The 13,497-nt window shown below is 36.7% G+C and overlaps 2 protein-coding genes across 4 annotated transcripts in view; both read right to left on the reverse strand.

Moving 5' to 3' along the window:
* Positions 1–3,911: 3,911 nt before the first annotated feature.
* LOC126620822 (ras-related protein RABF2b-like) overlaps positions 3,912–13,497 on the reverse strand; it is a 55,441-nt gene continuing 45,855 nt past the window's right edge. The window contains exons 1-7 of one of the 2 annotated variants that reach the window (XM_050289146.1): positions 6,955–7,268; positions 5,960–6,037; positions 5,716–5,883; positions 5,432–5,480; positions 5,262–5,335; positions 4,431–4,524; positions 3,912–4,279 (exon numbers count right to left, since the gene is read on the reverse strand). In XM_050289146.1, the coding sequence (XP_050145103.1) occupies positions 4,179–4,279; positions 4,431–4,524; positions 5,262–5,335; positions 5,432–5,480; positions 5,716–5,883; positions 5,960–6,037; positions 6,955–6,993 (603 nt within the window). In that variant the 5' untranslated portion in view covers positions 6,994–7,268 and the 3' untranslated portion in view covers positions 3,912–4,178. Of the gene's footprint in view, positions 4,280–4,430; positions 4,525–5,261; positions 5,336–5,431; positions 5,481–5,715; positions 5,884–5,959; positions 6,061–6,954; positions 7,269–13,497 lie in introns of those variants that run through there. The other variant, XM_050289147.1, reaches the window with a different exon arrangement.
* On the reverse strand, positions 9,827–12,156 carry LOC126620805 (uncharacterized). Of its 2 annotated transcripts, none has more exons than XM_050289102.1 (2): positions 10,794–12,156; positions 9,827–10,452 (listed from the first exon to the last, which is right to left on the reverse strand). In XM_050289102.1, exons 1-2 carry the CDS (start codon positions 11,566–11,568, stop codon positions 10,037–10,039), a joined length of 1,191 nt encoding a protein of 396 aa, XP_050145059.1. In that variant the 5' UTR covers positions 11,569–12,156; the 3' UTR covers positions 9,827–10,036. The 2 variants fall into 2 exon arrangements, with proteins under 2 accessions (XP_050145059.1, XP_050145060.1); XM_050289103.1 differs by having other exon boundaries at positions 9,827–10,407; positions 10,794–12,151.

The raw sequence follows: 13,497 nt of genomic DNA on the forward strand, positions 1-13,497 counted from the left end.
TGCAGACTGCAGTTGTTCTTTGCAGCAGACAAAATAAATGAGGGCCTGGCAGTTTTGAATTTTGCATAATGTATTTCTTTAATACTTACTTTTGTTTGAAGATCTCTTAAACTAGCCAGATGTTACGGATTTGGTACTTTTGGTCATTATTATTCTCAATCTTGTATCTGGTTGGATGATTTTTCTACTTCTGTCCTTTCTAAGGTTAAATTTGACATGTATGGTTTTAAGATCAGTCAATTTCTTCATTGTAATTTATTTCCAAGTTGTTAGAAAAAATAGATTGTGGTACTTTTTAAATTATTGTTAAATTAATTTTTTTACAAGACAAATTAGAAAGAGAAATTCGAACTTAAATGTAAAGAGTGGAGTGCATCTGCAAATCCTTGTTAAATTGATCTTTCCATATATTTGCCTTTTAGATTGGTCAGGAAAATGAGCTGGTTATATTCCAATTGCTTGGTAACAAGTGAACACCTTGAAGTGGAGTAACATTAATTAGCAGTATCTATAACCGATGGGTGAAATTTAGTTTATGTGGCCACAGGAAAAAAATAAACTAAATAAATAGACATAAATAGATATAAATACTGTGCCACAAAAAAAGAAATAAAGGAATCTCTGGCTTGGAAGATAATTATGTAAATTTTCTCAAGGCTTCGAAGATATTTAGTTAGTTGGTAGGGATTGAACCTGCATCAGGACTCATATACATGATTATTTTCCGCTACTGCAATAAAACGTCATTTGCAACTTTGAAGATTTATTTTTATTTTTATGAATGTGTTTGGACCCGATTTTACACCATCTGCCCGAGTAATCGAGGCCGTTGAGTGAACATGGTTCTTAACCGTCAGATGAGAAAGTTAAGATAATTTGCAATTGTTAAGAGATAATATTATAGTTTTTAATCATAATAATTATTTTTTAATAAATTATCTCGATTTTCTTGTACAAAATAAATGGGATAAAAATCATAGCCCCAACGAAGAGACAGGCGGAACAATCCAATTTAATTTGGATTTGTTAGCAGTGTACCGTGTGGATTGGATATTCTGCAAGCTGATATTAAAGAAAGGGGATCATGATGCATGCATGGATGGGGGTGATGAGATAAGAAGCCTAGGTAGGCTAGGCCTTTGGTCATGATGTGATGAACCAGGATCCTCTCCTGAGCAATTCCCTAGGAATCCTAGGGATCCTGCAATCTTGTCTGTTCATTTTATATCGTGCGGTCAGTTTTCGTTAGGTACTATTCATATTTGAATTTTAAAATTTAAATTTTAAATGATTTCTGACCGCACGATATAAAATGAACGGACAAGATTGCGGGATCCCTAGGATCCCTAGGGAATTGCTCAGGAGAGGATCCTGGTTCATGATGTGATAATTCCGTTAAAGGTGATGAGATAGGAAGCTTAGGTAGGCTAGGTCTTTGGTTATGATGTGATAATCTTGGATAGGTTTTTATTGAAAATTACAGATAGCCATTTGGAAAATAGGCTTTAGCCTATGTTAGTTTTTCATTCCACCAGTTAGAGTTGCAATTGGACTCTACAAAATTATTATCTGGCCGTGCCAAGCAGAAGACATAATGTTTTAAATACAAGATGCTCTGCGACGGAGAAGGCTACCTCCAACTCAACACACAAACTGACCCAAACTCTCATTCTACGCGAAACCTATCAACAATCTTGAGATTTTTATTTTTTTTTTCTCCAACACATCTTCAGTTTGGATAAACATCACTGTGAAGGCAACCGGCGAACATCTTCAGTTTGGATAAACAACACTGCTGCCGTAGAATCAACCGACAGTGAAGCACCTTCAGTTTGGATAAACAGCACTGCGACGTGCCCGACTGGTTATCTATCCAAGTCTCGGTCGAGAAGGATTTTTAAATCCTTATTGGCAAAGATAATCTCATCAACCTTCTCGACGAAGTGAGGTGTTACCAGGTTACTACATTCGGCACCCTGAGAGCTGAATTTGATATTGAACTTCGCAGAACTAGTAGCCTTGTCTTCAGGCTCTAGAACCCAAAGGCCGAGGCGTGTTCCTTCCTCGACCGCAGTCGCAAGATTCAGAAGTCATCAGTACGTTTAACGCAACATCAACAAATTTTACTCACTGGCCGAGCTCGGCCATTGAGTTGGCAAGCCCCGCACACAACCGAATGACATAGTTAGCTTATTAATTACTCGACCTGCAGCGCCACATAGGCTTGGTAGTTAACAGAATGATAAGCTTTATGGCGCGTTTACATAACCGTAATCGGAATCAAAACACGGAATTGAATTCTGATTACGGGATATATCTTTGTTTACTAAACTTGGGGAGTAAAAGAAAAGGTGGGACCCACACAAAATTTTGCAATTCAATTCCAAAATTTGGAGGATTTGGATTCCCTACATAGACATTGTATTTGGATTATGGTTTGTTTGGGCAATTTGAATGACATTTTTTTCCCTTTATGATCTCACTTACTTTTTTATTTCCAAGATTATCTTTTATAAACGCATTAACCCTAAACTATCATTTTTCTTTTCACTGCAACTCTTGTCTCTCAGCCGCAACTCTCGTCACAATTACGGACAGGTAAATCCCTACTTCTTCTTCATTTTTATCTTTGTGTTGAATTTTTAGTTTTCAATTCTTCATGGAAAGGAGTTCATGATGGAGTAATTGGTTTCATTTGAATTTTTAGTTTTTAGTCTTGCCACATCCCTGATAAGCACCAAGCCCAGGCCTTTGTATTGTCTTCCATGTCGGCACTGAGCATAAAGAACCAACCTCAGCCCTTTGTATTGTCTATCATGATGGAGTAATTGGTTTCATTTGAATTATATACTATATCAAATTTTATTAAAAAAAAGTATATAAATATTTGATTTGAGACAAGGGCATTTTAGTAATCATACTGGTTTATATTCCGATTCCGCTGAATTAGTAAATAGCTTTATGGAATTAATGTCATTTCTATTCCGATTTCAGAACATTTAAGTAAACAACTTCAATAGGAATCTAATTCTGACTTCTCATTTCAACTCCTCCTCAATTCAATTCCTCATATTTTCATTACGGTTTCGTAAAAGCGCCATTAGTGTGCTAAATTGTTAAACGTTAAGAGGGAGGGGGATTGAACCCGCACCATGGTGCATAAACATTATTACTTTCCGCAACTGCAGTAAAGCGCCCTTTGCTGCTTCGAAGATATTTAATTGTAAGCATATTGGTGTCACTGAGTACTATGGTATGGTGGTATTCCTCTTCACTTGAAAGTGAGAGGTCTTAGGTTCGAATCTCGTAGATGGCGAATTCGATACTAAATTAGGCTGCCCATTGTGTGGCTTTGCCGAACTCTCCCTCCTTTTAATATAAAAATATCGATGTACTCAAAATTGTAAGCACATTGGTGGCAATGCCATTATGTTCTACAAATAATAGAATTAAAATCTGGGAAAAGTTTATGCCCTTTTGAGAAGCCATTTCAATAAGCAATACATGAAAAACATTTTTTTTTTTCACGTTGTGCAAGGAAATGAACGAATTTGAAGTAATTAGGAACAAAATAGAGCATTAAGCATGGTGTGATTAGACTAGGTTTTAGGCTTGCAAATGGTCGAATAAAAGATGCAAAAGAAAAGGTTAAATAAAGGATGTGCTTTCCATTCCAGACCAGGGAAGATTCACTTCCCTGAATGCGAGTCCCACATGTGAACCAAATTTTTACTGAGTTCTTCCCAACAAATGCTTGGCAACATGGAGAGATTGCTTCATTAAACCGCAATGGAGTTTTGAAGTGAATTATACAGCATACTTTGTGTGGTTGCTGAAAATTGCCACCATCCTAGCACTTGAGAAATCTTGCACCATGTCTGGAAATGAGGACCGAATAGTTTTCGCTAAAATTTTAAGGAATCGGAATTCTTATTATTCGCTACCAAACCCGAGTATTTTCAAACTGAGAGTAACCATTTCATTACATGAAATGACCAATCTCCATATGCTTCTCACACTTTGTTCAAGGTAACTAAACAAAAACATCCATATACAAATCTGAATAAATGTACACATACATGGGTAACTCAGTAGCTGATTCATCATTTTCCACTGTCAGTTACGCAAACTATTATGGAAATACCAAGCAGGCAGTGACCGAAAGCACCACAGAAGCTCTATGAGCAACAGGACGAGCTTGCCACCCTTTCAGAAGGTCTGTCCATGAGAACCATTCCTGCAGGGTTCTGCACAGGCTGCACTCGAGGTAATCTCTTTGCTGTTACCCCAAAAACAGATGAAAACCATAATCAGATCACGAAATTACATTACAACATACCAAATAAGCAAAAAGACATGCGTAAATCCATTTTTTAACAGTTAATTCATTGCGCTGAAAGGGTTACACACTAAAGATCCTATAAAAGTACCTATCTCATAGAAAATGTCATTGACGTTGTCTGCAGTTTTTGCAGAGGTTTCCAGGAAGAAAAGGCCATTCTCTTGAGCATATGATTGTGCATCCTGCAACAGCAGCAGTAATAGAGCAGAACATAGAATGAATGAATATGTAAGTTATAACAAACAGATTCTAGTCAAGTTAGCTCCCCTAATCGCCATACTTATATTATACAGTTGCTTCAGTTTGTTCATTTTCTCAAAAAGTGACCTCTTCGAAGGAACAAATATAAACATCAGTTTCACTTTATTTATATCTTCTTCCCACATATTGTCATACGTCTGAAACACTAGTTTTGGAAAAATAGAGTCCAGTACCGCAAATTGGGAAACACAACCTGGATTACATGGACTACAGTCCACAGAAGTGTAGGGAAATAGGTTTGTTGCTTCAAACTTTCAAAACTAAAAATCAACATCGCAAAGAGGGGACCCTTGCTTCAAACTTTCTAGGATTCATACAGCCGACCCCACTTAGTGGGATAAGGCGTGGTGGTTGTTGTTGTTGGAAAAAGGAAAGGAGATAGAAAAAGACGGCTTGTAGTTAACCATATCATATGATAAGTGCAGAATAAAGAACTGGAAGATATTAGTTGACCAAAGCTAATATAAGCATATTTTATATATGAAGAACAAAGGATTTCCAGAATATATTCATTTGTTCTTTCAATTTCAAATTCAAATAATCTTGAAAAGCTATTTCATTTTTCAAGAACGAAGGCTTTGGACGGAAAAATCAAGCGACATAAAGTTCAACCAATGAATAAAAAATAAATAAAAAAAAGCACAAAATAATGAATTACCTCTGCTGCCACTTTCCTGGCCTCTACCAGATCCGCTTTATTACCAGCTAGTGCCATAACCATGTTTGGGTTACCTTGTCATAAGGGGACAAATAAAATTATTAAAAATTAAAGTCGCATAGACAAAACTATAGAAGCCAGTACAATTTAGCATACATAAGTTACTATACCTTGTGACTTGAGTTCAAGAACCCATTTTTTTGCTCGCTCAAATGAAGCCTACAAGAGAAGGAAAGTTAAAACTTCTGTTTAAGATGTATTTGATATGGGTAACTAGCTGGTAGCTGGTAATAAATAAAAAGCTGTCAAAGAGAAAACAAACTTCAACTAGGGAAGACTAAAGATCCTTCAACTCTACTGAATGAATGCAAATCCGCCACCAACAAAGAAATAAATTTTATAAAAATCTAAAATTTCAAACAATGTAAAAAATGGGCCGTCAGAATATACTCACTTGATTTGTTAAATCATAAACGATAATTGCAGCAGCAGCTCCTCTGTAATACATTGGCGCCAAACTATGGTACCTCTCTTGACCTGCTGTATCCCAAATCTCAAATTTTACGGTTGTGTCATTTACAGCCAATGTTTGTGAGAAGAAGGCAGCACCTATTGTTGATTCCTGTAATAACATACTATAAAAGTAAAGGTATGGATAAAAAAAAGAAAATGCGTCCCTTGAAAGATATAGAACAAACCTGAAATTCAACGAATTGTCCTTTTACAAAGCGCAACACCAGACTTGATTTCCCAGCTCCAACATCCCCAAGAAGCACCTGAAGAAGAACATCAAACATCACTGTGGTGACACAACATGCAATACCCAAAGAAAAATAATTTAAGCAAAAATAAATCTATTCATCACATAATGCTAAAATACATATGCCTACATATCCATAATTCCTATGTTAACGGAACATCTTTCGATAAATTACAACCTTCATTTTAACATGGACTTTTGTATTTGTATTTTGCTTGTGAGTATGGTCTTGGTTAAAATTTAGCATTCTAGCATTTACTTATATGATATCATATAGCAAGAAAGCTATGAGACCCGAGTCACAGTATGTTGTATTCTCGGAGACCCTCAAAACATCAGAGCTAGACCAAGATAAACAACAACACGAAAGAGTAAAACTTTTGGTCGAAAGAGCTAGAAAGCCTAATAAGCTTTCAGTCCCATTTTTCTCATTGCAGTCGGAATACAAATACAAAAACCAAAATCAAAATCTCCGTGTTCAAAGATATTGTATTTGTTTGACTTCCATTTCCAGGGTTTAAAAGCAAAAATTAAAAAAATTGTAAATCCACATCCTTTATGTTAATTAAAGCAATCAAATCAACAAATAACAAAACATAAACCCCAAATATGAACTGGCCTAAAAATACGCAATCGTCTGAAATTTATCACAGCTGAAAATCAAATAAGACCCAAATCAGAATATCCAGAAACTACAGCAGTAATTGATCATCACAACAAATTCCACGAAAAACAAACCAAGCCCACATCATAATTATCATTGAATCATACAAAACCCGATCAAATTCACAAAATTTCCTAAAACCCAATTGAAATTACAGGGACCCAATACAGGACAGCATCAAAGACCAATCAGAATAGCAAAGTTCGACGAAATTGAACAGAAAGCAAGCTCAAGAAAAGGGCTTTTTTATCAGAAGCAGAAACACATACCAATTTGGCATTGATGTTCTTGTTCCCAGTGGTGGCCATGAGTGCGATGGATTAAAAATTGGAGAACAAAAGAACAGAGCAGAATCTGGGGCAGAAGAACGCAGACGTTGACGAAGAAGGAAAGATGGGGTCTGATGCAAACAGAAGCAGAAGCAGAAGCAGAAGAAGAAGAAGAAGAAGGCAAATCGAGAAAGGATCCTAAAAGCCAAAGCCAAATATACCAACAACCCCTCCTCTCTCTATCTCTCTCTATCTCTCTCTCTCCTCGAATACGAAGACCTCTACTGAAGCAAATGTATTTTACGGAAAATTCCGCGTGCCAAAGCGTAAGAGGCGAAATAATCTTCTTTCATCTTTCCGGTCCAACCTGGGCGACCAGCCTGTCTACTCACCTTCCACTTGGGCACGTTTTGTTTAAGATAATGGGTTCATTGGACGGGCTTGGACTACAAGTTTAGGCCCAACAAATTCATGGACCGCCCTTGTACTTTTGAGAGTTTCAAATTGGAGAATTGTATCTCAAACAATCGTGTAAAGTTACCATTTAGTACTACAGTCTATTAGTATTTTTCTTCACTTATAAGTGAGAGGTCTTAGGTTCGGTTCTAGCCAAAGGTGAATTTGAACCACGTTATTGCTAGCTCATTATAAGGCTTAGCTCATCTCCCTTCCTTTTAGTATAAATAATATCGTTTGTAAAAAAAAAATTATTATATAAAGTTTTAATGTTAAGAGTTGGATTATATTTTAGTGGTTTGGAATCTTCCTCTTCAACTTTCTGTATTCTGATTCAAACTATTTTTCTTTTCTTAATGTTCAACAGAGGGCGCCTAGAAAAGCAATAAAAGAATGAAAAGTTAAGGAACGTAGGGGTGAAGTCTATGGAATTCAGAGGAGGAATAGAGTTTTTCAAAAGATGATATGACTTACTTAAAAAGGCATGCAACGTGTATGAATTAGGCGTTGAGAAGAACTCAGGCCCCGTCCGGTAGTGTTTTGTAAAACGATATTTTAAAATTGTTTTATAAACGAAAACAACAAATAAAATTTTGCATTTTTATGATTTGAGAATGTATATGGTAGTTTAATAAGAGAATGATTTTTGAGAATGAAAGGCTTGAAAACACGTTTGGTACCTATATCTGAAATTTCAAAATTCATGTGTTGGTAGTAACTGTGGCAGTGATGGTAGAGATGTTGGTTGAGATGAGAGTAATTTTGGTAGATATGGTGGTTGTAGCAGTGGTAGTAGTGAGGGTAATGTGGTGGGGATGGTGGAGGTGGTGGTGGCCATGATGAGGGCAATGGGGGTGGAGAATGTGGAGATGGTGATGGTGGCGAGATGGGATGTGGTAGCGGTGACAGTGACAGGTGGTGGTTGCAGTAGTGAGACGATGGAGTAGTGATGACCATGGGTGAAGGGTGATGTCGGTGAATGATATGATGGTGATGGTGATGGTAGAAATAACACGTTTTTGAAAAACAGAAGAAACATGTTGATATAAACTCGATCAAACGTGCAAATCATGCGTACGAAACCATGGAACATGTCGTAGTACCAGAATGACCGGAGCTCATATTTAATTTCTCCATACTAACAATATTGGAGAAGGAATAAAGCTCTAACAATATATAATTAGGAAAAAGTTGACTTGAAAAAGAAATGGTACTGTAAATTAATGTAGGTGTTTTTATATGAAAAGGCCAAAAGGCTGAAAAGAAGCACAATATAATCGAGGAGGTTAGCTTAGCTCCTCCCTGGCTGTGAATGTGATGCTCTCCGAGGCAAAAAAGTTGAACTTTAGTACACTCCTTTTGTCAGAGACTCAGAGGCACACAGAGAGGTAGGACTACCAAATTACCTAAAGATAATGCTATCGAGATTAAATTTAAAAATAAGGTTTAGAAAATTAAACCATATGAAAATTGATAATTGATTTATTATTTAAACATTGATAAACGTGCCTATTTCTATTGATGACACATCATTTAGTTTTTAAATTTATTCTTTCTAACCGTCCCCTTCTCTCACAACAGAAACACACACACACACCTGAAATCTACTTTTGCAGCTTGCACCACCACCACCAAGAACAACCTTCTCTTTACTATCTTCACAGTCACACACACGGAGGACAGGAGGAGAAAGAAATGAAAAGAAACATCTCCTCCTTTGATTCAACCACCAATAATACCAACAAAGTATGACAGATGAAGGATCGATGGATGGTATATTGGTAATTGCACTGCAATGTCCAAAGGGCATCCTTCCTCTCTCTCTCTCTACCCCCTCACAGGGATCATTGACTGGTCGCCTTTGACCAGTCTTTTGGGAAGGACTTGTCTCTCTCTGTGTTTATGCAGGGATTTGGATCATCTGTACCTCATAAATGATACGTGAAAAATGCTCAATCCCCACTTCGATTTTCACCGCGTGACATACACTATACAATCATATTATATATAATTTTATATTAAATATTGTGGTTAACTTCTCTCCTATATTGAGTTGATTTTATATGTACGATAGAGTGCATGGGAAAAAATTGCATAATATTGTGTCTAATTTCTATGTATAATATGAATTTAAACAATCTGCATTAGGCTTTTTCAAAGCTTTAAGAAATTAACTTGTATGACTATAGGAGATAAAAGATGTGGCACAATTACATCGTTATTGTGTATCATCAGTTTAGGATATCACAATAACAATGTACTCGTGTCATGCAAGTTACTCTCGTAAGTTAAATGATGTGATGAGTATTAAAACCATTCCAAATTGTATTGGAAAGTCCATGGTGATCAAGTAAAATCACTTGGTAATTACTAGAAGTGTGAGCTAGACATTGTGTGTTTGAGTGAGAGAAGTTACTAAGAAAAACAACAACATATAATTAGAATCATTAGTAAGTGAATCCAAAAACTTGAACTCAAAACACAAATGGGTTTATAAATTATGTACATTAATCAACCAAATGTGATCAATGAGATCTCTACCTCTCTATTTTTCTATCTTATGATCATATAAATAAATATAAATTATTAATTCATCTTAATTAGGATTATAATGATAATCTAATTATCAATTTGGAGGTGGCTGTTGGTTTTTGTTGGAAGCCAAGGCATGGATGGAATTTGCAAGCTTGTTAATGGCATCAGTGAGGCCATTAATGCCTTGCCTGTTGATCTCAGTCTTAGTTTCCTCGATCTGTAGCCTTCTCTCATGCAAATTCAACATCTCTCTGTGCCTCCTTTCTTCTCTCTCCACACAGCCCTGAAGTGCTTCTGCAATCACGGAAGCACCTCTGGCGATGGCAGTTCCCACTTCACTTGAGATGCTAGCACTCACAGTTCCACTGGATCCTCCTTGATCTTCACCACCACCGCCACCTCTTCCACTTGCCCTCCTCCTCCTTTTAGCTGGCGAGTCTGAATGCTCACTTGTATCGGAATCTGATATCATTTCACACGTCTCCCAAAAGTAAAAATGTTGTTGCACTAATTCAACAAATCTGATATTAGTAATCATTACCATTCAATGCACACAATGATTATCAATAGTACCCTACCCTTTTTTCTTTTCCATGACATAATAAAGTACAAATAAATCTTTTACTAGTGGAGAAATTGGCCTAAAATTTAACAGAAAATGTGGTTTGATTGGAATATATAATTCCAAAGATTAGTTGCTTAATTAAGCTTTTGCTTCATAGGCAAGAGTAATTAAACATATTAACGTTAAATTGACACTCCAAATAACTCTTCCTGTAAAGCTAATTGCTAATAACTTATGCATTTTCTTCACAAGTTTGGTCGAGAGAGAGAGTGTCTGTGTATACCTACTGTGGGCATAACCTGTGCGTATGGGAGAGCAGGTGGTGGTTGGGCTGCCAGTGGAGCAGGTGGAAGAAGTGGCAATGCTGCAATTGTTGGAACTGAGATTTGATGATGATGATGTTGCAAAACTGGAGGAGAAGGCAGTGAAGAAGAAGGCTGCTGATGAACATTAGTTGTACTAATTATAGGCCTCTCCAAACCATACCCAATATTTGGATTAATCACAACATTTGGACCAGAAACAGAAGCTCCCCCCACCACCTCATGACCTCTAATCTGATAACCACCACCACCAGCTTCTCTCCTCTCCACCACATCCACCAAAGCCTCATAAATCTGAGGCACCATATTTGTAGGCAAGTTCCTCTCCTTCCTCTCATTCTTCTCAAGCTTCCAATACGATGCACTACCTTCTTCTCCTTTCCCTTCTCCCACGTTAGTAACCTTCCTCTCATATTCTCTCACTTTCTTGTAATCCCTCATGAGATTGTCCCACTTGTCATTGCACTGGTTTTGGTTTCTCAAACAACCTTTTTTCCAACAGTAGTCCTCCACCCACTTCCACCTCAGCTCAGCTGGTTTGCTCATTGATCTTGTTGTCTGATCAGTTCCTCCACCACTACTACCACCTTCCCCACCACCACTTCTCTTCATTCTTCTCTCATCATCCATCTTCTTTGCCTCTATCAAAATCATTGTCTCCCCCTCTGTCCAGTTCCCTTTCCTGTAGTCCCTCATGATCACACGGCTAGTACCATTTCCTCCTTGTTCAGCCATCACCAAAATGCATGCAGCATTCCCCTAAACCTAGAGAGAGAGAGAGAGAGAGAGAGAGAGAGAGAAGGGAAAAATGGTCGAATGGGTTCTTTATGGAGGGTGGATTTGATTTGGTGGAGTGTTACTGTGGTGTTCAAAACCAGTCAAATATCAATGAGATTATAGCTAATTTAGGAAAAGGGTAATTAATTAATGGGGTTACCTTAAAAAGGATCTAGGGCTTTTAAGTGGTATTTGATATTGTTGGCATATATTTTTGTGGTTTTGTAGGAGGAGAGGGTTTTTGCATCAAGAGGGGAAGAAGAAAAATAGGAAGTAAAGATGGAGGTACCTGTTTACACTCTAACTATAGCTATGATGTATTATTTTGTATTGTTTCTTTTTGTCTTAAAATTTTCAACCTTTTTGAGAGGTTAGGGATTGATTTTGCACCATCTAAAATCTTCAAAGATTAAAGTTCAAATCTGAATCTACTTATTCAAACCACTACTGCTTCCCACAGAGAGGGAAAGAGAGAGAGAGACTGTGTGAGGGTAGAGTACCATTATAAGAAAAGGCCAAGCACCATTCAAACTGACATCAACAAACCCCAAAAAGTTTCACAGAGAGAGAGGGAGAGGGAGAGAGAGAGAGAGAGAGAGAGAGAGAGAGAGATTTGAAGAGAAAAAAGATGCAGTGCCTGCTGGCATTAGAGAGGGTCAATACATGACTACCACTCACCCCTACACGTGGTGTAGCCTCTCAATTCTCAATCTCATCATCATCCCCGTACAAATTGTAGATTTTCTGTATTTTCATTTTAACCCTAATCGCAGCTAAAAGCCTTAAAAGTAAAGAGAATATTAGAATAGGATCCCTAACCCTAATGGAAGTGATTTCCAGTTTCCACACTCTAGCTTTTTCTGATGTCTTGCATTTTTTTTTTAATTATTAGAATGGAGAAAATAAAAAAATGAAGATCCAAAATCGTCAAGGGTCTTCGCTTTGTGAATATCAGTGAAATAACGTCATATAATAATGATTTATATAATAATTAGAACATCTTACAACATGTGAGAAATGAATATTATTAGATTAAGAGCTAATTAATATTGACTGTCATTTATAAAATAATGAGAAGAATGCTCAATTTAGGTTTAGGGTCTTGTTTCAGTGCTAATTAATTATATTCACTGAAACATAATTCCGTCTTGATTTCTTTAAATGTGCTTTAGGGAGTTAAGAACTAATTTCTTGCAATGATGGGTTGAGCATGGTAATGCGCAGGACGAGCATTATATTTTTCTTTCCATGGGAAGAAGAAGAAGAAGATATATATATACATATATAGCAAGATAAATCTACCTCAAAAGCCTAAAAAATGACTAAGAATAATCTATCCTAATCATTTAGATTTAGTTTAGTCCCTTAACCCCATGCTATGCCATGCATGCAAAGAATGTTAAAATAATAATTACCCATGTCGCATGAAAACCCTATAAAACTTTCACTAATTTACCACACAACCCCAAAACTTGGAGCTTTCATAGAGCACATCCACCCATGTTAAATTGTCATGGCTCGATCTCAAATTCAACCCAAAAGACAACTTCACCTATTTTTGGGTTAGTAAGGCTCATCAACCGTGTCCGGTGTCATGTCGATTCTAAGTTCAAGCCTAAATTCTTGGTGTTAACGTCAACAAGTCTTTTTAATTTTTTGCGCCAGGCGCGTGCTTCACACGACCAGCTGGAGAGTGCTCGCCACAATGGCTACTTACCATGTGATAATATCTCAAACAATTCTCACCTTAATCTGATAGTTTTTAATTATAATTTTGTAATAATATTTCTAAGACAATCTAAAAAATTAAAGAAAAAAATCAAATAAAAAAATTCCAACGGTTACTTGTACTTTTTTCTATAAATACTAAATCATTGTTTCTCTTTC

The sequence above is a fragment of the Malus sylvestris genome, chromosome 5 (assembly GCF_916048215.2).
Source record: "Malus sylvestris chromosome 5, drMalSylv7.2, whole genome shotgun sequence".
NCBI lineage: Eukaryota > Viridiplantae > Streptophyta > Magnoliopsida > Rosales > Rosaceae > Malus > Malus sylvestris.

What these genes read in the sequence shown, in the direction of transcription:
- LOC126620805 (XM_050289102.1), bottom strand. Translation starts at nt 11,568, where the DNA reads ATGGCTGAACAAGGAGGAAATGGTACTAGCCGTGTGATCATGAGGGAC. An exon ending in ACAGGTTATGCCCACAGTAG is followed by an intron (nt 10,453 to 10,793) that starts GTATACACAGAC and finishes TTGTTGAATTAG; the next exon opens with TGCAACAACATTTTTACTTT.